This window comes from Narcine bancroftii, chromosome 4 (genome assembly GCF_036971445.1).
Source record: "Narcine bancroftii isolate sNarBan1 chromosome 4, sNarBan1.hap1, whole genome shotgun sequence".
Taxonomy (NCBI): domain Eukaryota; kingdom Metazoa; phylum Chordata; class Chondrichthyes; order Torpediniformes; family Narcinidae; genus Narcine; species Narcine bancroftii.
This window is the reverse complement of record NC_091472.1, coordinates 280,306,525-280,333,680: the sequence shown is the minus strand read 5'-3', so window position 1 is coordinate 280,333,680 and position 27,156 is coordinate 280,306,525. Positions and strand designations below refer to the sequence as shown.

The 27,156-nt window shown below is 39.8% G+C and overlaps 1 protein-coding gene across 5 annotated transcripts in view; it reads right to left on the bottom strand.

The window, feature by feature from the left end:
• The window catches only part of zranb3 (zinc finger, RAN-binding domain containing 3), a 133,560-nt gene that overhangs the window by 49,371 nt on the left and 57,033 nt on the right, over window positions 1-27,156 (bottom strand). For all 5 annotated transcript variants that reach the window (XM_069935142.1, XM_069935137.1, XM_069935138.1 and 2 more), the window contains 5 exons: window positions 25,310-25,444; window positions 18,821-18,940; window positions 13,954-14,073; window positions 12,641-12,820; window positions 9,488-9,640 (listed from right to left, as the gene is read on the bottom strand). In XM_069935142.1, coding sequence (XP_069791243.1) covers window positions 9,488-9,640; window positions 12,641-12,820; window positions 13,954-14,073; window positions 18,821-18,940; window positions 25,310-25,444 — 708 coding nt within the window. The remainder of the gene's footprint in view (window positions 1-9,487; window positions 9,641-12,640; window positions 12,821-13,953; window positions 14,074-18,820; window positions 18,941-25,309; window positions 25,445-27,156) is intronic.

The window sequence follows — 27,156 nt, the reverse complement described above, 5'->3', positions numbered from 1 at the left end:
CTTTGGGTATTTTATTTTGCTTCCAAATGAAACCCTTTTGGACCAATTTACCAAGGAAATTAGCTATCTATTAAGCTAAAGGAATGCTACTGACTCTCTTTTCTCAGAGTCAGAGAGATGGGACTTTAAGGACACAAATACGTGACTTGGACTCATAAGATCGAGACTATGACAGTGGTGAAGTACTCAGGGCCTGCTGCACTGCTGCTGGAGCCATCTTGGCAGCAGAACATCGAGCACCATCATGCTGAACACTGGCCTAGCTCAGGGCTGTGTGCTCATCCCACTCCGGTTTAAGTTACTGACCCATGGCTACAGATTCAGCTCCAAGTCATCAAGTTTGCAGATGACACAACAGTAAATGGCCTTATCAGCAACAACAATGAGTTGAAATACAGAGAAGAGGTGGAAAACCTTGCGAAATGGTGCAAGAATAACAACGTGAACAAGTCAAAGGAGATGTTTGTGGACCTCAGGAAGACCAGGGATGACCATCCTCCCTACACATTCATGCAGTGCCCTCCTCTATGTTTGGGACAAAGACTTTTTTTTCCCTTTATTTACCCTTGTGTTCCACAGTTTTAAATTTGTATTTAAACAATTCACATGTGATTAAAGTGCACAATCCAGATTTTATTCAAGGTTATTTGTATACATTTTGGTTTGTAGATGATACAACAGTAGTTGAGTAGAGGCCTGGCAGAGGAAATAAGATAGTCAGCACCTGGTAATGTCTATGAATAACAGACTTCAAGCAGTCATTGCATGCAAGGGAAACACAACAAAGAACTAAACATGACTAATATACATACCATTGTATGTCCCAAATATTATGGTGACCTGAAATGAGGGGACTATATATAAAAAGTGCTGTCATTTCTACACAGTCAATCCAAATGTAAACAAATAACCTCGAATAAAATCTGGAATGTGTACTTTAATCACATGTGAATTGTTTGATTACAAAGTTAAAACTGTAGAGAACAGGGGATAAGAAAAGAAAAAAAAAAATCTTTGTGCCACACATTACAGAGGACATTGTAGCTTGGTAATGGAGAGAGTAGTTCCTCAGAGTCCTCTTAAAAAGTGACCAATCCTGGAAATATCTCCCCACTATCAGGAAAGAGCAACAGTGACTGCACTTCATTTGAAGGCTGAGGCAGGCAAAACTACCGGCCACCATCCTGTCAGTTTTCTACTGGATCTCTATTGAGAGCATCCTAGCTGGCTGCATCAGTATGGGATGGCTACTGCAAAGAATCGGATCACAGTTTGATCAACAGGACCATAAAAGCAGCAGAGAGAATCACTGGGGTGTCACTCCCACCAGCCCATCTCCCCTAATCAATGTGATTTACCAGGATGGTTGCTGAAAGAGGGCTCTTGAAATCAGTGAGGTCCCTTACCAACCTATGCACAGCATCTACCAGCTACTCCTATTGGGAAAGAGATACAAAAGTATCAGAACCAGAATCACCAAGTTGAGGAACAGCTTTGTCCCATGGGCAGTGAGACCTGCTGAATGACTGATGATCTGCTAAAACAATTCTCCGAGACTCCACAATTTAATAATATTTATTTTAAATATATGCATACATGTAACTGTATTTGTCTGCATGTGTGATTGCTGTACTGTGGACTGAAGAACGCTATTTTGACGGGTTAGACTGAATTTTGAAAATTCTTTGAGCATAACTTAGACAATGCTCCCGGTAAATATCATCTCTAGAATAAAGAGAGTCAAGTGATTCTCTTGGCTGTTTCAATGATCCTCTGTATAGACTTCTGGTCTGATGCTTTGCAGCTATCATACCACACAAAAATACAACTTGACAGGATACACTCAATTATGCTCCTGTAAAAGATTGGGGCCAGTAGCCATGTCCTCCTCAGGAATTGTAGACACTGCTACACCTTCCTGAGCCATGAGGAAGTGTTGCTAGGCCAAGACGGGTTGTCCCTGATATACACACCAAGGAATTTTGTGCTTGCTGCTCTCTTCACAACAGAACCATTGATGTGTAGTGGAGAATGGTCAACCTTCTCCTCCTCAAGACCATAGTCATCTCATTTGTCTTGTCCACATTGAGACTCAAGTGTTGTTTTCCACCATTTTATGAGCCTTTCAACCTTCTCCTGTAATGTGACACATTGTTGTTGATTAGGCCAACTACTTTTGTATCACTGAAATGTTGTTGGAACTGAATCTGGAAGCGCAGTCGTGTATCAGTAATGAACAAGTTTTGCAACAAACCTAGACATACTGTAGTCTTTTTGCCAAGATGTCCAGAATCCAGTTGCATAGAGGAAAGTTGAATTCCAGCATCCAAAGTATCTTTTTGTAGGTTGGTTGTTTAGTATCCAACCAAACAAGTTGGAATTTTCACAGTAAACCCAAGCACAGAGGATGACAACAAATGTGTCTACAAATTTCAATTTGCTGCATATTGTTATGAGCCCAAAGGACTCAAAAAACCAGTAGCAACAGAAATTCACCAAGACAATAGCTACTTAAACAAAAAATGGTTTTATTTTCTTAATACATAATAATAAGACCAATACTTAACTTATCGGTATTAACTTAATGCCTTTCTGATTCTAAGCACATATGTTTGTAATGTTTATGTGTTCTTTTTCACTGTCCAATCTTTCATTTTTCACTTCTCCAAGTTCACTGGTATCAGGCAATCAATTATATTCACCAGGCTTTGGTGCTTTAATTTAAGTTGTTACCACTTCGAAAGGTTTTTGTTGGTTTCAGAGATATTGTTCATTGGACACACAAAATGATCTCTTTCAATCAGCAACTGAAATGTCTTACGAAGAAACTTGCGCACTCCTGGGTTTTTCCAAAAGGTAACCTCTTCTTTCAGGTTACCACAAGGAGTTCATTTTTTCCCCTATTCCAGGAGAAATGCTATAACCAGCCACAACCTCTGCAATCGACTATAGTGATTTAGAATAGGCTGAACTCAGAACTCAAAACCCATCTTGAAATGTGGTCTTGCAGCAGGTCTGCCAACTTGCAGCCTTCACACAACTGTTGCAGAATACTCTGACAAACACTGGATGTTTTCTCTCTTGTTTGCAAAACCACATGGCTCCTCTTTGGACAACAAACTCCAACCAGGCATTTAAAACTCTTTCCAGTTTAGAAGCAAAAGAGTTCTCAGTTCTTGAGCCTGAACACTGTTCAAACACCTACTTAACACCTACTTGTAAAACTATCACAAGCACTTGCATTGTCTCTGCGAAGCCAACTGTAGACACAGTCTGCCCCTTGTATATCTCTTGAATGGCAAATGAGATGTTTGTTTGTGAAATGTGACCTGATAACTAAACCTGAAAATCTTACCCTTTTAAGATATATTTTATCATAATTTTATTAACTTATTCCATAACAGCATCAGCTTCTAAATGCCAACAATCTTGCGGCCATCCTAAATGTGTGTAATCAGGGTCAAATAGATGAAAACAAGGGGTGAGATTTACACATATATTTTTTCCTAGTTTGGCACTGTTGTCTTGGTCAACATTTGCTGCTTATCTCATCTGATTGCCATCAAGAAGGCAACAGAGAATAGCCTTCTTGAAATTCGGCAGCCCTGCTGGTGAAAGTTATTCCACAATATAGTAAATTTGGGAATTCCAGGGTTAAGGCTTAATGGCGAAGAAGGAATGGTGATATATTTCCAAGTCAGAATGCTGTGCAAATTGGAGGGGAACCTACAGTTGGTGTTTCTCCCATAAGCATGCCCTTCTTGGAGGCAGAGTTGCAGATTTGGGAGTTGTTGTTGGACTCATCAAGGTGAGTAAATGCAGTAGATTTTGCTGATGGCACAGTGGAAGGCATGACTGTTGAGAATGGTAGATTGGGGGGTGGGGGGGAAGTTTCAATGAAGTGGACAGCTTTGTCTTATAAAGGTTGTTGGAGCTACACTAATGCAAGAAGTAAACAGTATTCCATCATATTCCCTTATAGATGAAAAAAGATAAGAGTTGCTATATTCCAATTGGTATAGGATATCTTGTCTGTGACTGGATTTGATGAACTCTGCAACCACAATATTTATTGTCATAGAATTGTAGAGCAAAGAAACAGGCCCTTTACCGCATTATATTTCCCAGCAAGTATCCATTTGCAATAATTATACACCAATTCCATTTTATTCTCACGACATTCCCATCAACTCCCCTAAAATCTATCACTCAACCAACCATATACCTAGGACAAATTACAGCAGCTAGTTAATCTAGAAATCTGCATGTGTTTTGTGTGTAGGAGTAAATCAGAGTACTCCATGGAAAGCCATGCACAGGAGAACCTAGAAAACTTTACAGGGCTGGGTGGTTAATGCAGTGCTGTTACAGCGCAAGTGATTGAGACCAGGGTTCAATTCCCATGCTATCTTTAAGGAGTTTGCTCAGTCTCCCTGTGTCTGCATAGGGCTCCTGTTTCATCTCACCCTTCAAAAGCATACTGCTGCTTGTAGGTCATTTGGGGGTAATTGAGCAACATGGACCAAAAGGGCCTGTAATGATGCTGCATGCCTAAAACTAAATTTATAGAGCAGATTCTGAATGAACATGATTGTACACGTTTTAGCCTTGTATTCCACTCGCATCTGGGCCCTGTTACCTTTCATAATGAGTGTCCCTTCTCCCTAATCCATTAAATAATCCATTTGGCCCCACAATTTGCCTCCAGATGTGTCAGGATCCTCAAGCTTTCATCTCATTGTTGGCTGTGGGATCACTTTGTTCTGTCAATTGTGTACTGTTTTGCCAGCTATTGTAAATGTTGGCAGTGCTGTAGCTTCACCAAGTTGGCACTTTGTTTTTAACTCGACATGTGGCTGCTTCAAGGATGCCCTTCTGCAATTCTCATTGAGCCCCTGGCCTGCTTTATATGGCGGAGCTGGGGATGTCCCAAGCAATTACATGGTACACATTGGTGCTGCCACTAATAGTTCACTTGTGGAAGGCATGACTGTTGAGAATGGTAGATTATCCACTCCCAAGAAGCCAATATGCACAAAGTATTGGATGGATGCTTGTTCCATTACACATCTAGTTTTAATAATAATTTCAAATACTCCCCAACACAACATTCCTGTGTGTCAGACTTTAAATTGAGTCAAATTCATCAGCTAGTTTTCTCAGTTATATTGTTTTGATAATGAATACAATATCAGCTCACCACCATTCCCTGCAAAAATTAAATGATATAAAATTAATAAAACAAACTATTATCTTAAATGTCAAACAAAATATTTTGTCTCAAAAGGATGTCCAAACATACTGAAAGTAATTTGAGCAACATTGTTATCTGCAATTAGATTTCATAGATTGCTTCTGTGGAATTTTACAATGTGTGTGATATTTTGATTTGTCGATAGAAACCAGAGCTGAAGGAAGGCAGCTTGAGGAAATACTTTGCAAATTACATTTAACATTTTAGATTTATGGTAATGACTGTGAACACAAATTAAAATGTTCTAATTATGTCATAATCCAAGAGCGAGCCCAGTAGCTTTAGTTTTTTTTCTTTCTTCCATTAACACTATCAATTGTTTAGCCATTCTAGTCCTAACTACTGATTTTGGAGATTTATCAAATAATGGATCTAAACAACAATTAAAATCACCTCCTACCATAATTTTTTCATATGCTTGATTTAAATAAAGAAAAGAATCCAACATAAATTTCTTATCATCTATATTAGGAACATAAACATTCATTAAAGTTCAAGACTCAGAAAAAATTTTACAATTAACAATCAAAAGTCCACCAACTGACTCAAATAACTGATTCCAATTTAAAAGACAACTTTTTTTATTAATCAAAATAGCTACTCCTCTTGCTTTCAAATTAAATGAAGACGCTATAACTTGTCCAACTCAATTTCTCAGTCAAATGTGTCTCTTGCAAAAAAGCAACATCAACCTTCAATTTTTTAATATACACCAATACTCTTTTTCTCTTAATTTGATTATTAAGCCCGTTAACATTAAAAGTAGCAAAATTTAAATTAGCCATCATTACAATTCACTTCAAAAACCACCTTACCACACACGATGAAACTCCTCCCCATGGCAACCACACAAAAAGGACGAAACGATCTCTTCAAAAGGGTCTGATCAGGAGCACTCAACATGGATTTGTGGGAGGAAGGTCATGTTTGACCAATCTGATTGAATTTTTTGAAGAGGTGACTAGGAATGTGGATGAGGGTAGCGCAGTGGATGTTGTCTATATGGACTTCAGTAAGGCCTTCGATAAGGTACCACATGGAAGGTTAGTTAAGAAGGTGCAGTCTTTAGGTATAAATTTTGAGATAGTGAAATGGATTGAACATTGGCTGAAAGGGAGAGGCCAGAGAGTGGTAGTGGATAATTGTCTGTCAGGTTGGAGGATGGTGACCAGTGGTGTACCTCAAGGATCTGTATTGGGCCCATTGTTGTTCGTTATATACATTAATGATCTAGATGATGGGGTGGTAAATTGGATTAGTAAATATGCAGACGATACTAAGATAGGTGGAATAGTGGATAATGAAGAAGGTTTTCAAGGATTGCAGAGGGATTTGGGCTGCTTAGAAAAGTGGGCTGAAAAATGGCAGATGGAATTTAATGCTGATAAGTGTGAGGTGCTTCATTTTGGTAAGAAGAATCAGAATAGGACATACGTGGTAAATGGGAGAGCATTGATGAATACAGAAGAGCAGAAAGATTTAGGAATAACGGTACATCGTTCCCTGAAGGTAGAAACTCACATGAATAGGGTGGTGAAGAAGGCTTTTAGTATGCTGGCCTTTATCAATCATTGCATGGAATATAGGAGTTGGGAGGTGATGTTGAGACTGTATAAGACGTTGGTGCGGCCTAATTTGGAGTTCTGGTCGCCTAATTATAGGAAGGATATAAACAGAGTGGAGAGAGTGCAGAGAAGGTTTACCAGAATGTTACCTGGGTTTAAGCATCTAGAGTATAGGGAGAGATTGGACAGATTAGGTCTTTATTCTTTGAAGCGTAGAAGGTTGAGAGGGGATTTTATAGAAGTATTTAAGATTATGAAAGGGATAGACAGAGTGGATGTGGATAGACTATTTCCGTTAAGAGGAGGAAAGATTAAAACAAGAGGACATGAGTTAAGAATTAAGGGGCAGCGGTTTAGAGGTAACATGAGGGGGAACTTCTTTACTCAGAGAGTGGTAGACGTGTGGAATGAGCTTCCGGGAGAAATAGTGGTGGCGGAATCAATTGTATTATTTAAAAAAAGGTTGGACAGGTATATGGATGAGAAGAAGATGGAGGGTTATGGGCATTGTGCAGGGAGGTGGGACTGGAGTGGGGTGTTTGGTTCGGTGCAGACTAGAAGGGCCTAATGGCCTGTTTCCGTGCTGTAAATTGTTATGTTATGTTAAAAGAAAAAAAAACCCACATATAAAAAAAAACCCCAAAATACTGTACTACAGTATTACCACCTTTAATTACATGGGAGTGACCAATGTCACAAAGTGGCCAACAACTTCGGAAGGATCAGTAACCAAACCACCCCCCTCACCCCCGAACAGAACAAAAAAAATTCAAAAAATAATTTCAGGTATGATATGCTTCCTTCAGATCTCTATTAACTTGATCATTGTCGATGTCAATATCAATCAACTGCTGAGATTCTTTCTCTCTCTTTCCATTCTTCCCCTTCTAAACTGGAACAGACTGTTGGAAAAACCTTTCTTGATTTTTCATTTGTTTATTATCCGGTAGAGAATGAGCAAATGTAAGAGTTTCAGCATCGTCACTAAAGAACTGAGATTGAAAGTCTCGATTTTAAAAAAATTAAGTACAGCAGGATATCGAAAAACAAATTTGTAACCTTCCGCAAAATAGCTTTAGCAGAACTAAATTCTTTACATTTAATAACAGCTTGACTCAAATCAACAGAAAACTATTATTCTTAACCACCAAGGGGCCTTGATTACTTCTCTTTGAACTGCAACTCTTAAAATCAATTCTCTATCTTGATAGCATAAACATCTAATCAGGATAGAACGTGGAGCTTGACCTGGAAGAGGTTTCCTTCTTATCGTTCTATGAGCTTTAACCAATTCCAAACCATTCAGAAAATATTATTTCCCTAAAACTTCAGGAATCTACTTCTGAAAAAATTAAACTGGATCCAGACCTTCAAAATCTTCCGGAAGCCCAACATTTTTAACATTATTCCTGCAACTTTTATTCTCCAACGTATCAATTTTCTTCAATAAATCATTTATCTGAATTTCCCAACCAGTGAATGAATCCTTCATCTGACCCATCTTTTCTTTGCATTGTTCCACATCATACTTAGTCATGAAAATCCTCTTCAATCTTCTTAAATTTATCTTTTACCTTATCCACCATTTTCACACACTTTACCACATCCAACTTAATAGATGAAATCTCCCCCTTCATCAGCAAGTTGTTCCTTCATAGATGAAAAACCTTGACCCATCTGAGTTGTCAAGTTTTCTATCTGTTTAGATATATCAACTTGTGATGGTGGATCTAAATAATGAGGGTCAGATTTAAACTTAGTTAAAACTTGTTTAGATATATACCCTTGTATATAACAGTCTCTTCCTCCTCCATACCTGGGTAAATTTCTTCTTCTTCCAGTCCCCCTCCATTGTCACCTTCTTCCTCGTTTGTCGATGCTGAAGGCACTTCTGCCCGACTGCGGGTTTGGATCCCAGCATCGCTGGGCCGAGAGAAATTGGGTACCGCTGCAGCCTGGGCTGCACTCGCTATAACGCGCATGCACAAAGTTTTGTGCACGCGCAATCGCTCTTCATGGTCTGGAGGAGGATGTTGTTGGGTGCTGGCACCATCTTCCACAACACTGCATGAAGTCAGCGCCGGAGTCCAATGGATCTTACCAAGGGACTGCCATTGCGGTCTTGGGTGAGGAGGAATTGATTCCAGAGGCTTCACTTCGAAGGTAGACCCATGTTCTTCTGTACTTGATAGCTGTTTAGAAGTTTTTTTTTAATTGCTTGTGCTTTTGTTTTCCTCATAATTGCTTTGAGGATATACCAGCAATATATTCAATATTTTCTAAAAAGAATTTAAAACTTTAAAATTGAGTTTTTAAAAGTTCTGCTGGGGGAGGTGTTTCTCCAGGTCTTCTCCCTACGCCATCACACCATGCCCCCCCCCTCTCCTTTTGAGCTTTAAACTTGCAACTTGAATTACTCCTTTATAAGCACTTTATTCCTGTTGAAAACATCTTTTCTTTCAAAAATGCAGTATAAAAACAGATGCAATAAAGATGATTGTGCTAGATTTTAAAATTTAGTACTGAATTACTGAAATGATGTAAACTATTTACAGTAAACACATCACAGAAATTACTAATTACATTATGGTCCACCATAACATACCCAGGCATCATTTTAATTAGAAATTATGTCTGAATATTAGTATTTAGAAGATCAAATTCTTACATGGTTGAAGAACACTTCATCATGAGTCTCTCGTAAATTTTCATTTGGCACCCAGGCCAATGCAGTACTTAAGAAATCCCATTTTTCTTTATCCCCCTTATTTACTTCCAGTTGTTGCCTTATTCCATTTAAGACATTTGTGGTAACACAAGTCTGCAAATGAAGAAATTAATGAAATTTATTTCTACAAGCTACTTCAAAAACAAATATTATACTTCCACAAATTCTATTAAAGTGCCTTTTAATCAACGAACAATTCTTCATTGATAAACTTCCTTAATAGTTAGAAATTATAAAATCTTGTACAATTTTGGTTTGGTCAACAAAAATATCATCAACTTCATTCAACGAACACAGATCAAGAATGATGTGCTCAGAAGAGAGAATGAATGATTGTCCCAGGACAATGACATTTTGTCAGAACTGGTGAAATCCTGCTCCATAGATGCTGCCTCACCTGTCGAACTTTCAGCATTTTCTTTAAATTTTTTTTCAGAATCTGCTGTTTACTGCTTTTGAATTACTTTAAATTAAGTCCCACTACAGAGAACAGATCATATTCCAATGATGGAACACTCCACTTGCAGAAACTGATCACTGATAGGATCTTAGTCAAATTAACTGACTAAGATCCGATCAGATCCGGCAGAATTAACAGAACATATAGTACAACTCTGATTATCCAAAATCAGATTCCCTGAAATCCTCAGTTATCCAAATATTTAAAAAATTCAGATAAATGAGGATATCCGAACAAATCAGAAATCCTAATTTATCCGATTTTTTTTTCGGAGCATACAGACTGGATCATCAGGCTCCTGGTAGTGGCAGCAGCAGACCGCGGGCTCCTGGCACAAGTGGGGCCTCAGTGGGGAAGTGTCGGTGATCGGTGGTGGCCAGCACTTTTTTTGGTGAGAATTAAACATTATTTTAATGGTTAAAATAATGTTACAAATGATTTGCTGTTGCGACTGGGCAGTTCTCCAAAATAAGACATTTATCTGAAATAGGCCTGGTCCTGTACTTTAGCTGAATGCAAATTCAGGATCTATTTGACTGCAGGAAGAAGAATGAACAAAGATGCTAAAAAAAAACAGGAGGCAATGGGGGAGAAAAGACAATTCAAATAAACTATTTGCATAATGCAGGCTCCCTATTTTAACAAATTTGACTAGATTGTCTTGGGCAAATACACATAAATGGAAATTAGATGAATGTGCAGGAAAATAATGTAAACGAGCCCACCAAATAATAACTTTAAACACTGAACCATTATGGTACAGTGGTACCACTTCATATCATTTGTGAAATACATCGATGTTCCAAATTAATTATATAGTGCACTTAAATAAATGTTTTGGTTTTTTGAATCCAGTGTGGCCGATAAAGGTGATGTTGAAATTATGAACAGACAAGCTCATCCAATTGGATGTTATTCTGATACTATTCCACTCAAACTCCCAAGTTCAATTAGCTAAATAGGCAATCAGTGCACAAGCAGTCACAGGCCCATGTTGCCCAGTGCTGATGACACAAATTTCCTTCGCTACAGTGATACTTCTCAGCCACTGATAGGCAAACTGCTATAGGTCCATTGTTGCTGGTAGGTGCACTTTGATGTGCTCCATTACCAGTTGCTCAAATCTCTTATGATCATGGTGGTCAGTGCCACTGGATGGTAGTCATTTCCAGCTACCATCACTTTCCAGGATGATGGTGGCTCCCTTGAATCCTGCTGGAGTGAGATATTGAAGGTGTCCATTCAGACCTCAGTCAGATGGTCCCGACCAGGTATGTTATCTGGTCCATATGATCCATAATTTTTGGTTAAACCCCCCTTTCCTATTTGTCTTAATAATAAAAATTTAAAAAAAATCTCCCTACTAATCTACCCCCTCCCTCTAAATACGGTTATCTGTACATATGTTGTAAATATGAATCGAATAATAGCCCCCTGACTATTCCTGGAGCATCCACACTATTTAAATTCTCAGATTATAATAATCCATGAATGGGCCCCACATTTTATTAAAATTCAGACTTTGCATCTTTAATATTGTATTGAATTTTTTACAAACTTAAATAAGATTTGATATCTCATAACCACTGAATGTGAGTGGGTGAAACATTATCTTTCCACTAAATCAAAATTGCTCATCTAGCTATCAACTAAGCAAAAGCTAGGACTGCTTTGCCTTACTGATTGCCCGGGAGAGTTCGGCCCTTGCTGTTCTTAGTGCCACCTCATTGATAGCAGCTTCCCGAGCTAAGAAGTACATGGATCACTGCGTCCAGCATGGTTTCTGGTTAGTCCTGACTATGGACTGACTTTGGTCACTGTAGCATCCTCTATACATTTGCATACATGTACTCTTCCTTATATCACTCTCCACACATATCATCCTTTTCCCTTTCAAAACTGCTACTTCCTTTTGTACTTGTTCCTGAAAAGTTACTCCCAATTTACTTTTCTAACCCTCCAGCTTGTTCCCACACCCACTATGTCAGTCCAGAATTCCATACCTTAGTACTAAACAGTAACACTTCATCTGCTGACCTACTCAACAATTACCCTCATTGGACACTCACTACACTACTGTGCACAAGCAAGTTATGTCAGGTTTCTGGCAGAGTTGCATACAGCAACAGGGAGAGCAGGAGTCTCCAGCTGATTACGAGCAAAGTGGTACTGTCAAAAACACATCCCTCTAACTATCATGACATAATTTCCCTTTTATGTTTCCAAATCATTTGGACTCCTGTTTTGAGTGAGCATAATACAGGTCAAAGTTACAAATAGGCTTCAATTTTGTAAATAAAGTTTTTTGCCAACTGACAAGAGAGTTGCAAGCCAAGAAGAAGAATTAAAAAAAAGACTAAAGAACCAGAGGGAAAATAAATACTTTTTTATCATTATTAATGGGAAGCACTGTTAGACAATGTGGTGGAAACAGAATCAAAAGTAACTTACCTGAAATATACCTCAGATTAAACTAAAATGCTGGACTTTGGAGAAAAGCAGTGAAATGGAAGCTAAAGAACTGCACTCTCAAAAGATCCAATTTTACTGCAATAGGCTAAAAGGATTTCTTCTGTCCAGCATATTTCTGTTGTGTAAATACTCAAGATTGTATCATTTAACACATACAGTACCTTACGCTTTAGCATACTCCACATGAACGAGTCCAATGTTCCTTTGGCAATGAGATAATGAACGTGAACAGAACTACACTGTCCTATACGATGAGCTCGATCTTCTGCCTGCAGTAAGTGACCCGGATCCCAGTACAGCTCAGCAAAGACAACATGTGTTGCAGCTGTAAATGTTAGACCCTACATGGGATATGAAGTTACATCATTAAACATATTTTAGCAAAATAGCCAACAGAGATTCTGAATAATCAATGCAATTGAAAATAAGATTTTAAAACCAAATTACAGTAGACATAAAAAAAAGTAGCTGATTACATATTTGAGGCCAAATAAATTCCACATCAGACATGAATTTTTTTAATAAAGCACAAGGTGAACAAAAATAATTGTAGGATTGATTACTCTGTGTGTTGCACTCAAATGAATAAACTACATAAGCATCCTTACAATGAGGAAGTATTAAATGTAAATCAGCAGATTCTTAGCCAAGTAACATCGTGTTCTTTGTGCAGCAGGATATGGCTCAGTGCAGTATTATGAGTAAACCTATTGAGAAGGCAAGACTTAAAATGTGGCAAGAAAATGATTAGCAGAATATGGTTTGATAGCCAAAATAAAGATTTGACTTGGATCCTTGTCATTAAGTTATTCCATAAATTCATGTATAATCCAAGGCTGAAACATTTCCACTAATGACTTTCAAGATTGCTAAGATCTTTCAAAAAGCATCACCATATTCTCTTTTTTGTACGATGTTCAGATCTCAATTCCACAAACATGCTGCTAAGAGTGGGATAAGTGGGAAGAGAAAACATACAGTACCATTCTGAGGCACAGCGTTGATTCAACTAATAAAGTGAGCAACTGGATAATATTCCGTCATTTTATTCTTGTCACGTCAGTAAGTCAAGTACAAAATAATTAGGTGTTTTTACGCAAATTATTTTAGCAATTGTTGAATAAATAAGTGAGTAGAAACAAAGTAGCAAAAAAAAAAAAGAAAACTGTTAGAAATGAAAATTGAGTAGAAAAAATAAATCAACTAAAAGGGGGCTCAGAAATGATATACAAATACTCAATGGAACAATGAGAAAGTCAAAAATATGCCAAAAAGACAAAAGGCAATGCAAAACTTGGCTTATATATTTCAGTTCTCTTCAGAAAGAAACAAAAATGAACAGAAGACTTAAAAAGAACCAACACTAAAATTGTAAATAACATGCAACAGCACCAAATAGCATTTTGGCTTAATTAATGTGGACATATCTCAAATAAAATCAACAGATCAAGATAATTTATTCAAGCTCTAATACCTGTCCCGCAGCTTGGATGCTGAGAATTGCAACTTTCACTTTAGGATCATTCTGAAATTGATTGACAAAACGAATCCTTTCCGATGACGGAACACTGCCATCGATTCTTATGTATTGTACCTAAATGAATACATGTTCCATCACATTTAATTTACAGAACAAAAAGTAATCATTAAAGTATCAATCAAATGACTAAAAGCTATGAAGTTCAAATACAAGTCACATGAACAATATGGAATTGAAAAACTATACTCATTCTGTGTTACGCCAATACTTTCAATGACTTCCAGTGTAAGATGCCAGTGAGTTTAGAATGAGAGGATAATCATGTGGTGCTGGAGAGATAATGTGGGATGGAGGATTCATAGCATTAAGTGGGATGTGTACACACCAGACAGGTTCCATATCAACAGGTCTGGGACAACCATCTTTGTAGTGAGATTTGCCACTATAATTGGGAACAATTTAAACTAAACTTAACCAGGAAGTTAAGTTAACTCAAATGGGAAGTTAAGAAAGTGTGGGGGTGGGGGAGAAGAAATGCAATTCTGGGTTTCATCTGATGGGAATGAAGGTGGGCAGGTGGAAGAAAGTTGGTAGGAGAGTATTTTCGTGTCAGTGATCATAATTGATGCCCATTTAACATAGTTTTTGAAAAGAATAAAAATCAGAATAAAGGTTCCAAAAGAGATCAACAGTAATTTTATTCAATTGAGAATTGATTTAACAACAGGTGACTGTGGCAGATGAGATTCAGAATTGACTGAGTGCCAGGAAGTAATGATTGATGGATGTTTTTGTGATTAGAAAATTATTGGCAATAGGATTGTACTGGGCTTGGAAGTCTGTCTCCTTACTTTTGTAATATTTATTAAAACTACACACTTGTATGTATTGAATGTGAAATTGATGATTGCTGATCATCCATAATCACAAAATTAGACACATGTTTGACAGTGCAGAGAAAAAAAAACTTTACACTGCAGGAAGAAATAGCTGTCAAGTGACTTGGGCAATGGAAATGCATTTGGGTAGAAATAGTAATTGGGAAGAGGAAGTGGAGGAACAGAGACTTTGGAGTATTTGTACACAGATCATAAAGGGTAGCAAATAAAACCATTAAATGGCATGTAGCAGCCTTTCCTATCATAGCTGGTGTTAGAACAGGGAATTTATGCTTGAAAGATATATAACACAAGTTCAGCCACAGCTTCAGTACTGTAACATATTTCTGGTCACTTTACAGGAAAGATACAATTGCACTGAAGAGGATGAATAGGAAATTTACAAGTTGATCCTGGGACTGGAGAAGTGTGGAGATGAGAAAACTCATAGCTACAAAACTGGATAAGGTGAGTTTTTTGAAACAGGAAATGAAGAGAAATAATTAAGATGGTAGAGTAGTGGTGCTCAACCTTTTTCTTTCCACTCACATACCATTTTAAGTAATTCCTTCAGGTGGTATGTGGGTGGAAAGAAAAAGTTTGAAAACCACTGTTATGATCGTTCCTAATTGACTCATTCTGTGCACGGTTTCATAACTCCAAAGGAAATGAGCCAATGACAATTTTTTTCAAGCAAATATTTCATTAACAATTGGGTCTAGAGCAGTGATTCTCAACCTTCCCTTCCCACTCACATACCGCCTTAAGCAATCCCTTACTAATCACAGAGCACCAATGGCATAGGGATGACTTAAAGTGGTATGTGAGTGGAAAGAAAAAAGTTGAGAAGCACTGTGCTCGAGGGATCAAAATCATAAGGAATGATTTTCAAAATTAATAGAATTAGACTAAAACAAGGAAAGATTTTTTTCAACCAGATGATGAGTTCACTGAAGCATGGAACAGTACAGCACAGAAGCAGGCCTTTCAGGCCATCTAGTCTGAAATATTGATCAAAATTTAATGTACTTGAATCTGTGTTCTTAAAGCCTTGAACAACAGCACAAAGTGCTGAAAAGTATGATGAGGCTGAAAATCTCTTTTTGGATGTGCACAGACATTACGAATCACATGACCTCTCATGTTGTCAATTTAAATTTTAATTGCAGGATAATTTATACAATAATACATTGGATACAGATTATTTATAAAATGATACAGTATCGGAAACTTCTGCCTGTATTAATGTTACTACTTAAGCCAACTGGCCTGCTACTTTTCCTACGTTCTGTATTGCATTTTCTCTTAAAGTATTTATTCCATACTCATTTTCACATTGTTGTCCAATCCATTTCCATGCATTCTGAATGAGAATTTCCGGCTCTCCAAATAAATATTTTCCTGTGTTTCCCCAATCATCCTTAATTAGATTGGTGTTTTTTATACTAGAATTTTTTTTGTCACATTTAAATTGTACATTTAACAATTGGTGAAAAGAGAAATAGTCAATGGACCTTCATCAGAACTGATCCAATGGGATTGGGTACAAATCAGAACTCATGAAAGGTAATTGACATGAAACATTAACCCTGTTTTTTTTCCACTGCCTGACCTGCTGAGTGCTTACAGGATTTTATGTAAATTTCTAGCAGATTTGGATTGTCAACCATTTTTAGCTACCACATTAAATTATTCATGATTTTGAATCTTCCCTGGTGGTCTTTTCTGCTGCACAGAGAACTTCACTTCCATCCTATCACTACATAATTTAAGTACTTCATACCTGATGCTATTCTAGAAGATCATTGTGCAATCTTTTCAATGCATTGACATCTTTTCTAAAATGTGGGGCTCAGAATTACACACAATATTCCAGGTGGGCCTAATAGGGACTTCAACTTGGTTTAGGACGAAATCCATTCCACTGTTAATGATGCTGCCACTCCTCAGTTTTCTTGACAAAAATTATAATTGTAAATATTAACAAATCACTATACTTTGGTTGGCATAACTCCCTTTTCTGAAAAGGATTAAACATGTAAGGCCTAAGATTCTTTATCTGACACAATCTACATATCCTAAGTATCTCTTTTAGACTGGGTAACCTCCTGCATTGAGGGTTCTTTCCTTCTAAAAATCATCTCTTTGCTTCTTTTTTATTTCATCTAATATCACCACTGACCTCCCTTTTACTGTTAGACTGTTAATAAGCTCTTCCTCAGAGAGGAAATATCCAAGCTACGGCAAGCTAAGTGACAGTATCTTCTTTTAAACAGGGATTTTTTTTGTTGTTGTAGGTATCTGACATTTTCCCATTCTTTTTGTCCCTCTATCACTTAATATGAATATACTATTTTCTCTCCTGAATGATGGTCTTGCATTCCTTTCTGCCAATGTGTTAATACTTATCTTTAGATCAGTTGAGGACTTTAGATGCCTTTTAGCTTTTGAGAGCATTTGTTTCTGCTCTGCCTGAATGGTCTCCTCTGAATTCCCTATCAATTTGTGTTATCTCGACAATATCTCTTTTTATTGAAATTTATTCTAAGTTAGTTAAAATTGTTTAAAGTTGAACATTAGGACCAAAAAAACATAATTTTTAGAAAAAAAAAGAAATATTAAATCATAAATTTGTGCCGGCTTTTAATGATTTAACTAATATTACATTTCTACTTGCAGAGTGAAACCCCGATTTTACACGCCCCAATTTAATGTTAATTCTGATATAACACGATAAGTCCTGGCAGCAGCAGGGACGTCTGGCAAAATGCAAGTACAATGAAACCCCGATTTAGCACGACCCCTCTTTTTTTACCATGAGATTTTATGGATCCCAACGATCGTGTTATAACAGGGCTTCACTGTACTTCCTTTAAAGTTTTATATTAATACGTAAAGTTTTATATTAATACGTAGCAGACAGACTAATAGTTACAAAAATAGTAAAGAGAATGATCACTTCTGCCAAGTTCACATGTCAATAATTACTGCTATAATCAAAATGCTTACAAAGCAGAATTATTGTGACAGATTCTAAATAAAAACATGTCCAAAGAAAACAAAGATACTAATTTTATCATACAAATTCAGATTCAAAGTTAAGCTACTCATACACATGGGTTTTAGGGAGCTAAAATATATCATTTTCACTTTGAGGATGGAAAGTATACCCAATTCTCTGAAGACAGCCTTTCATCTGGATTCATAAATCACTCTTGACCTTACAAGTAAATGCATCATATATGGATGCCATCTTATGAATAGAACACATCAAGTAAAATAATTATATACAAAGTAGGTAACTAATGGAAATGTATGACCAATTGATTAGCTTTACAGTTTGCTGGCATTGCCAAGCATATAATTACAGTAACTTCTTGTGGTTGCCCAGGTAAAGGAACTATATCAACAAGTTGGAAAGGGTGCAGAGTAGATTCACCAAGAAGTGCCTGCATGGCTTCAGTTAAAGGGAGTGGTTGGATAGGCTGAGTCTTTATTCCCTGGAGGCAGAGGGATGACCTTAAAAGGGCCATTGATAAAGTGAATATTCAATTCCTCTCATCTGGGGGAATGTTTCCCCAGGTAAACAATTCTAGAACTAGAGGTGAGAGGGGGAAGATTTCAGAGGGACTTGATGGCAACATTTTTACTTAAGAGGGTAGTCCATATCTGAACCTGTAGATAGGAAGGATATGAATAAAATGCAGAGAAATGAGACTAGCCCAGAAAGCCAACTTGGTCAATATGGACAAAAGGGTTTGTTTCTATGTTGTCAGACACAGTGCATTGAGATATCAGTTTTCAAACTATTGGTTGTCAAACATTCTCATGTCACGTAAGATACCACAATGAATTCAATTTGTTCCTGTCTTTATTAAATACATTTCATTAAATCAGATGAAATACAAAGATATAATATTAGTCAGTGCATGTAGCAGTAATGTAATTTTGATAACAATAAGTTAATTTAAAATGCAAGTTACCTTAGTTTCTATCACAGCCTCCGTGCAAGCCTGCAACATGATTAAATGATGAGCGAAAACTAAGAACTTCAGTTTATCGTCTTGTAGCATCATTTTAATGTAGTCCTTCACTGCTCCTGCCTAAAGCAGAACATATATTTAAGTTTGCTTTTCATTCATATCATACAGATGAATATAATGATGAATGGTTTTGTCTTAAGCCAATACTGTAAATCTACCCAAGACCAGCAACTGTTTACAACAATTGGGATATTAAAATCAGATTTCACAAAATAAAGTACATGAATCAACTTTTGCAAAAAAATTAGTTTATTCATAATCAGAACTGGGTGAACAAATATTTTAGATTTGACAACACTATTTAAGGTGCAGAAATCATTCAACTGTTCTATGTTTAAATCAAATAATCAGGTTGAATATCTTATAATTTTTAAAATGGCATGATGAATATTTATAGCAAACCACAAATAAAGCATGTAGATATAATTTGTATGTAATTAAAAGTTTAATACAAAAGAAAGCAGAACTTGCACCATAATCAGAGAATATTACATGTATCAAATCAATCACCAAAACTATTGAGATATTGTAGTGGCGCACATCCTCATGGTGAACTGGCCCCGCTTGTATCGCCACGTGGCGGGGCAGCCATGGGGAAATGGTATTGTCAGAGGTTTCTCTCTGACTCCAGCGTCCCTTCCAGCGCGGACCTTGGGCAGCGATTATGATGTCACAATGCACCAGGTGACTGAGCCCATGCTGCCCTTAAAGGGATGCGCTGAATTTGAATAAAAACAGTCGTTAACGACCCTCAACATGGTGGCTGTGTTTCTCCCACTGCTCACACCACCACAGTGGTGACCCCAACGAGCCCAGACGTTTTTCTGGACTCAAAACACCATGGATTCAGCAGAGGTTAACACTATCTCCATCAAGCTTCCTCCCTTTTGGACCCACCGACTGACAACGTGGTTCAGGCAGGCAGAAGCACAATTTCAACTCCGCAACATCTCCTCAGACGCCACGATGTTCTATCACGTCGTGAGCATTCTGGACCAAGATACGGCAGCGAGGGTGGACGACATCATCCACCCCCCCCCCCGGTTATGGGCAAGTACACCGCCCTCAAAGACATGCTGCTTGGAACTTTCGGGCTAACTCCCCAGCAACGGACTTCTAGGTTCCTTCACCTCGATGGGGTTAGGGACCGCAGTCCATTGGCGCTGATGGATGAAATGCTGGCCCTGGCAAAAGACCACAAGCCTTGTTTTCTCTTCCACCAGATATTCTGGAATTGATGCCAGAGGACATCCAGCTGCTCCTCACAGATGAAGACTTCTCGAACCCGAGGAGAGCAGCAGCCCGTGCGGACGCCCTCTGGCGCACGAAGAGGGAGAACGAGGCAGTTCTCTCTCAGGTGGCACGACCAGGAGCCAGCCGACCGCAAACCACTCCCAAGACCAAGCCAGAGGAGGGCCAGTCGACCTGGTGTTTCTACCACCAGCGTTGGGGAGCGCAAGCCCGTAAGTGCCGCCAGCCCTGAAATGACCGGGCCAGCTGCCGTTGATGGCTGCGACGGCTGGCTGCACAAACAGCCTTCTTCATGTGACGGACAGATCCACCGGCCTCCGATTCCTGGTGGACACAGGCTGAGCTCAGTATCCTCCCCACCACAGCATTAGAGATTTGCATCCGATCTCGAGGTCCAACCTTGTGGGCGACCAACGGCTCCACCATCAGCACCCGCAGGGCACAGATCCAGATCGGGAAGGAGATGTTCCACTGGAGATTTATCCTAGCCTCCGTGGGTACTGCACTGTTAAGGACCGACTTCCTTAGAGCTGATGGCCTACTGGTTAACATGAAGGGCAAAGGCTGGTCAATGCCCAAACGTTCCACTCCACCCGACTGGACACAGCAGAAGCCTGCAGGCCCAAAATCGTCACCAGAGCCGCCACCAGGGATGAGCTTGACGAGATTCTCCATGAATTCCCCGCCATCTTAGAGCCATGGTTCAAAGCCGCCCTGCCCCAGCATGGGGTCTTCCACCACATCGCCATACAAGGCCCCCCGCTGCACGCTAAACCGAGACGGTTTCCACCGAGAAGTTCCAGCAGGCAAAGGAGGAGTTCTCCAAGCTCCAGGAACTGGGACAGCGCCTGGGCATTGCCACTCCATATGTTCCCAAATCGTCTGGGGTCTGGAGACCGTGCGGGGACTACCATCGGTTGAATGATGCAACCACCCCCGACAGGTACCTGATGCCCCACATACAGGATTTCTCCGTCAACCTACATGGCCCACGAGTCTTCTCCAAAGTGGACCTCATGCAGGGATACCATCGGATCCTGGTGCAATCAGACGACGTGGGTAAAACAGACATTATCACCCCTTTCGGCCTCTTCAAGTTCCTGCGTATGCCCTTCGGTCTAAAGAACGCAGCCCAAACATTCCAACGCCTCATGGACGCAGTTGGAAAAGACCTGGACTTTGCATTCATTTACCTGGACGATATTCTCATTGTCAGTCGCAACCGCGATGAACGCAAAGCCCACCTCCGCACACTCTTTGCCCAGCCGGCGGACTTCGGCCTCAAGGTCAATGCGGTCAAATGCCAGTTCAGCAAGGAGTCCCTTCAGTTCATGGGGAACACTATTTTGGTGGCTGGGACCACGCCGGCGTCGGAGAAGGTAGCGGGTTTTCAACGATTCCCCAAGCCTCCACCCTGAAAGGCCTCCAAGAGTTCGCGGATATGGTGAACTTTTACCATCGTTTCATCCCCAGAGCCACGCGCACCATGCGCCCATTGTTTGCGCTCATGGCCAGCAAAGAAAATACTTTATCATGGTCTGAGGAGGGGGACAGGGCTTTCATTGCGACAAAAGAAGCTCTATCCAGCGCCACACTGCTGGTGCACCCACAGAAGGAGGCGTACACGGCGCTCCTCATGGACGCCTCAGCTAGGGCGGGGGTGGGGGGGGTGGTGGGGGAGTTCTGAAACTGTGGCTTGATGGACAATGGCGCCTGCTAGCCTTTTTCAGCAAGCAGCTGCGCCTGCTGGAGCTTAAATACAGCGCCTTCGACTGGGAGCTCCTGACGCTATATTTGGCCATCCGCCATTTCTGCTACTTCCTCGAGGGTAGGCCGTTCACAGCCTTCACGGATAACAAGCCCCTCACTGAAGCACTGGCGATGGCCAAGGATCTGTGGTCCGTCAGACAGCAGCACCACCTCTCGTACGTGTCTGAGTTCACGACCAACATCCGACACAGGGCCGGCAAGGACAATGTAGTAGCGGATGCGCTCTCCCATCCAGCCATCAACACTCTCGTGCCCGGCCTAAATTACGAGCAACTGGCTCAGGCACAGAGGAATGATGCAGAGACGCAGGCCTTGTGGACCACCATCTCGGGCCTCAAACTCAAGGATGTTTGGGTGTCCAGCAGCCCGGACACACTGCTCTGCAACATCTCAACAGGCACGCTGTGCCGGGTGGTCCCACCACACTGGAGGGCAAAAGTCTTCAGTCTGATCTACTACCTCACTCACCCAGCAGTAAAGACAAATGGTCGCAGAGCGGTTCGTGTGGCACAGGCTGAAGAAGGAGGTGGCAGAATTGGCCAGGAACTGTACCAGGTGCCAGACCTCCAAGGTCCTGTGACACACGCGAGCCCCCATTCAGTACTTCAACCTGGCGGTTCGCAGATTCCAACACAACCACGTTGATGTTGTCAGCCCCTGCCGATGTCCAAGGAGGCTTGTTACCTCCTTACGGTGGTGGATCAGGCCACAAGGTGGCCGGAGGCCATCCTGATTAAGGAGGCCTCTGCGGAGACATGTGCCAGGACTCTGGTCAGCCAATGGATCGCCCGTTTTGGAGTCCTGGGTCACATCACGAGCGACAGAGGGGTGCAGTTCATGTCTGCCCTGTGGACGCAGATGGTGAATCTCCTGGGGGGGGATCAAGCTCCACCACCCCACAGCATACCACCCACAGTCCAACGGGTTGGTGGAGAAGTTCTACAGGGACTTGAAGGCATCGCTTATGGCCAGGCTCTCTGGACCAGACTGGGCAGATGAACTACCCTGGATCCCCCTTGGGATTAGGACGGCACCCAAGGAGAACCTGCAGGCTTCAGCAGCGGATATGGTCTATGATGCACCACTTTCCCTACTGGGTGAGTTTTTTGGCCCAGACCCTGACACCACGGTCACCGACAAAAACCTGTTGGCGGACCTACGCAGGCAACTGACCTCCCTAGCTCCCCCACCACCTGCACGCCATGGCAACCGGACGTTTCATCTCCCCAAAGAGCTTGACTCGGCTTAGTTCATTTTCATGCGGAGGGGACCACAAAGTACACCGCTACAGCGACCGTACGAGGGGCCATAAAAAGTCTTCACCCTGGACGTTGGGGGGAGAGAGGAACTTTTTATGGTGATCAGCCTGAAAGCGGCCCATATGGACTTATCACAGCCAGTGTAGACGGCTGCGCCCAAGCGCCGGGGCCGGCCACCAAAGTGACAGGACATGTAGCCGGTTCTGGGTTGTGTGGCAGTGCACATCCTCATGGCGAACTGGCCCCGCTTGTATCGCCACGTGGCGGGGCAGCCATGGGGAAATGGCGTCGTCAGAGGTTTCTCTCCGACTCCAGCGTCCCTTCCAGCGCGCACCCTGGGCAGCGATTATGATGTCACAATGCACCAGGTGTCTGAGCTCATGCTGCCCTTGTCGGGGCGCACTGAATTTGAATAAAAACTATCATTAACGACCCTCAACGTGGTGTCTGTGTTTCTTCCACTGCTCACACCGCCACAATATTTATTTATTTTAACATTGAATTAAACTGATCCATAAATTTTGCTACAATGGAATCAACTGAAGTGCTTCTAAAACAGCACTAGCTTTATTGATAGTCCCTTTCTCAATTACTAGGTTTGTTAAATTTTTAGTGTGGTTGGTTAGATCACTAAAGCTTCAATATCTACATAATAAAATAGAAATATCATTGCACCCTGAAGCTTTAATAAATGGCAATGCAGTTGATCAAATCAAAGGATTATGGAAATTTTATAGTTTTAGATAAGGAATTAAAAATATGCATTTGTTGTGAAATTATAAGCCAAGGAGAGTCTTCTCTCAGACTGCAAATTATTAATTCACTGCCTGAAGGGGTGTTGAAGGAGTATTCAATCATAATTTTGAAAAAGGAATTGGATGCATACTTAAAAAGGGGAAAAAATGTTACTGGGTTATGAACAAAGAACTGACATACAGAATCAATGAGACAACCCTTCTAAAGTCAAACACAGTTGTGATGATCTCGGTCAATAATTGAATTAAGTACTGAAGGGATACCATGTTTAAAGTTGTATTTTGAAAGTATTTTCTGTTTTCCTTTGATATAAAAAATTTCAAAGCACTACCTGATGTGTCCTGCTCAATGTTTACCTTCAAGTATTGCCAGAAAGAGCAGCATCTTCCGCAGTCGCTGCTGTTCCTGGGAGCATACGGCCTGCAAGTTGATGTCAATGCTTGTTTATAAAACAGCAACTTCAAAATAATACCACCCTTTTCTAAGTTGTAAAAGGATATGAACTTTGGTAATGAATTACAGGGTTCCTTTCTACCACAGACCATAAATTTTAAATCTTGTGTTTATCTTCCCTCAGATTTAATTTTGTAATCCTGACAAGTAGCAGTAACAGTGTTCTTCGCAATTGATGTACAATGAATTGTAGATTTGAAATTAAATGGAGCAAAACATTTTAAATTAATACCTGAATACTATGTGATAACATGAATGCAGCCATTATCACTGAACAAATTTATGAACATTTCAGATCAATTGAGAGAGTACATACACATCACATACAACTCTGAGATTCATTTTTCCTGCGGTCACAGCAGAATTACCATTAATTGGTAGTGCAAAAAAAATAAACTGCACACAGTGTGAACATGTAAACATTCAAAAGAACTGTAAACAGATAACAAATGCACACAAACTGACTGTGAAAGAAAATCAATAAAGTGCACAAGTAAGATATCTTAAACTAGTCCCTGACTGAGTTTGTTATTGAGAAGTCTGATGGTAGAGGGGTAGCAGCTGTTCCTGAACCTGGTGGTATGAGTCTTGTTGCATCTATACCTCTTTCCTGATGGCAGCAGCGAGAATAGAGTGTGTGCTGGGTGGTGTGGGTCTTTGATAATTGCTGCTGCTCTCCAATGGCAGCATTCCCTGTAGATGTACCTAATAGTGGGGAGGGTATTGCCTATATTATTCTGGGTCATGTCCACTACCTTTTGGAGGGCTTAACACTCAGGGGTATTGGTGCTCCCATACTAAACTGTTTAATAAACATTTGCACAATGTACATGAGAGGGGAGGGGAGACAGAGCGAAAATTAGATAGATCTAAAGGTCTCGGACACAATGAATCTCAAATTACGGACTACAAATCAATGAACAATTAACTGGTCATCTACCTTTGCAATGGCAGTTTGCTTGTGCATGCGAGTGATGAGCTCCGTGACTTTTATGAAGGAGTTATCAGTCTCTGCAGATTTTGAATGCAGATTTCTCATCAATTTTTCCCATTCTTCAATGCTGTCACTCATTTCCTATGTGGACAGAAAGAATTATGTTTTGAATGATAAAGGATAGAGCAATTAATGGATCTGTGAAATGTGTCCCAGTTTCATCCAGCATGAGTGAAGAAACAGGAAAATTCCCAGAGTAAAAAAATTGTTCCTGCAAAAAAAAAAGTCAATGCTGATGAGGTCAGTCACATGCTTTGTTCAATTATAGAAACTCATGACAGGCTGGGGGCAAATATTTTTTCAAGGAGAACTTATTAATCATTTTGAAATTCCAGGATCAAGACAGCAGTCAATACATTTGTGTCACAGAGCACAAATTTAGGGCGGTCTTCACATGTTAGAAGAAAGTGAAGTCAGTATTATCCTAATACATTTGCATCACTGAGCACAAATTTAGGGCGGTCTTCACCTGTTAGAAGAAAGTGAAGTGAGTATTATCCTTAGATCTAATGAAGATATTTTGGAATACAGCTATTTAAAGAAGCATTTACTTTTGTACCTTTTGCCCGCTTGAGTGATCTGCAATATTTCCACATTATTAGGCAAAACAAATGAATACACTGAGAAAAAAATTTAATGTCAAGAACTTTCAAAAAATGTTAACATTTTAATGACAAAACTAGAAGTGACATGAAATAGACTTGAGACCAGAAATATTAAAAAGAATGCAACGTCTTACAATTAAAAATGCTTCTCACAAAGTTAACACACTTCAAGCTTCTGGAGACTGGAAATTTATCAAAATCTTAAAGAATATGTCAGCTGAAATGAAGTTAGTTCTCAATTTAGAAAATGCAACTCCATTCTACAAAAAAGCTAATAACATTAGATTTAGGCAAGATTTTAAGTTTATTTTAACTTTAATTTTAACAATACAGCACAGTAGAAAGCTCTTCCAGCTCAAAACACACGTACTGCCCAATTAACTTGCCAAACCCTGATTTGGTGTGTGGAAGGAAACTGGAGCATCCCAGAGAAAAGCCAAGCAAGATAAAGGAGGAACGTATAAACTACTTACAGACAGCGCCAGATTCAAACCCGGGTTGCCTGTGCTTTAACAGCGTTTCGCTAACCGCTATGTTACCAAGTCACCCATGTCCAAGATGTTTGCAATGCTGCAGCAAATCAAGTTGTGAAGTGATCTTTGTTTTCTTCCTAAAGTAGTGTTACTGAGTATGCCAAGGCATTTAAATAGATTTAGGTCAGAGAATGATGAGGGGGAGTTTGATGTCTGGGTGTTTGGAGTTTGAGTGAGAAGAGAGAAAACAATAATGGTGTAAGGCAGGGGTGTCAAACTCAAATTCACAGAGGGCCAAAATTAAAAACTTGGACTAAGTCGTGGGCCAAACTAAATATTTATTGAAAATTTTCAACAACATCTGCATGTTTTCTCTTCTTTCAACATGTGTAATGTTAAACTTTTTCTTATTAAAATAAATGTTTAATAATAGTTTTGGTTAAACACTTTCCAGAGGAAGCATTAACAAATGAGAAATAAAATATTCAATAAATAATATTTCTCTATAGCCTTTAAGCTCCTTTTAAATGTATTTTTTTTCCACAAGCCAACAAGTGAAAAAAAATAACAACTTGCTTCAATGACAAACAGGTTTGTCTTTTAAGTCTGCCTCCCACTGTCTTGAAAGGTCCTGTTTTCTGTTTTTCGTTTGGCCATTTTTCGTAAGGGGTTTATTCCATGTGAGTTGGGCGACAGGTCACAGATGCTAATGAAA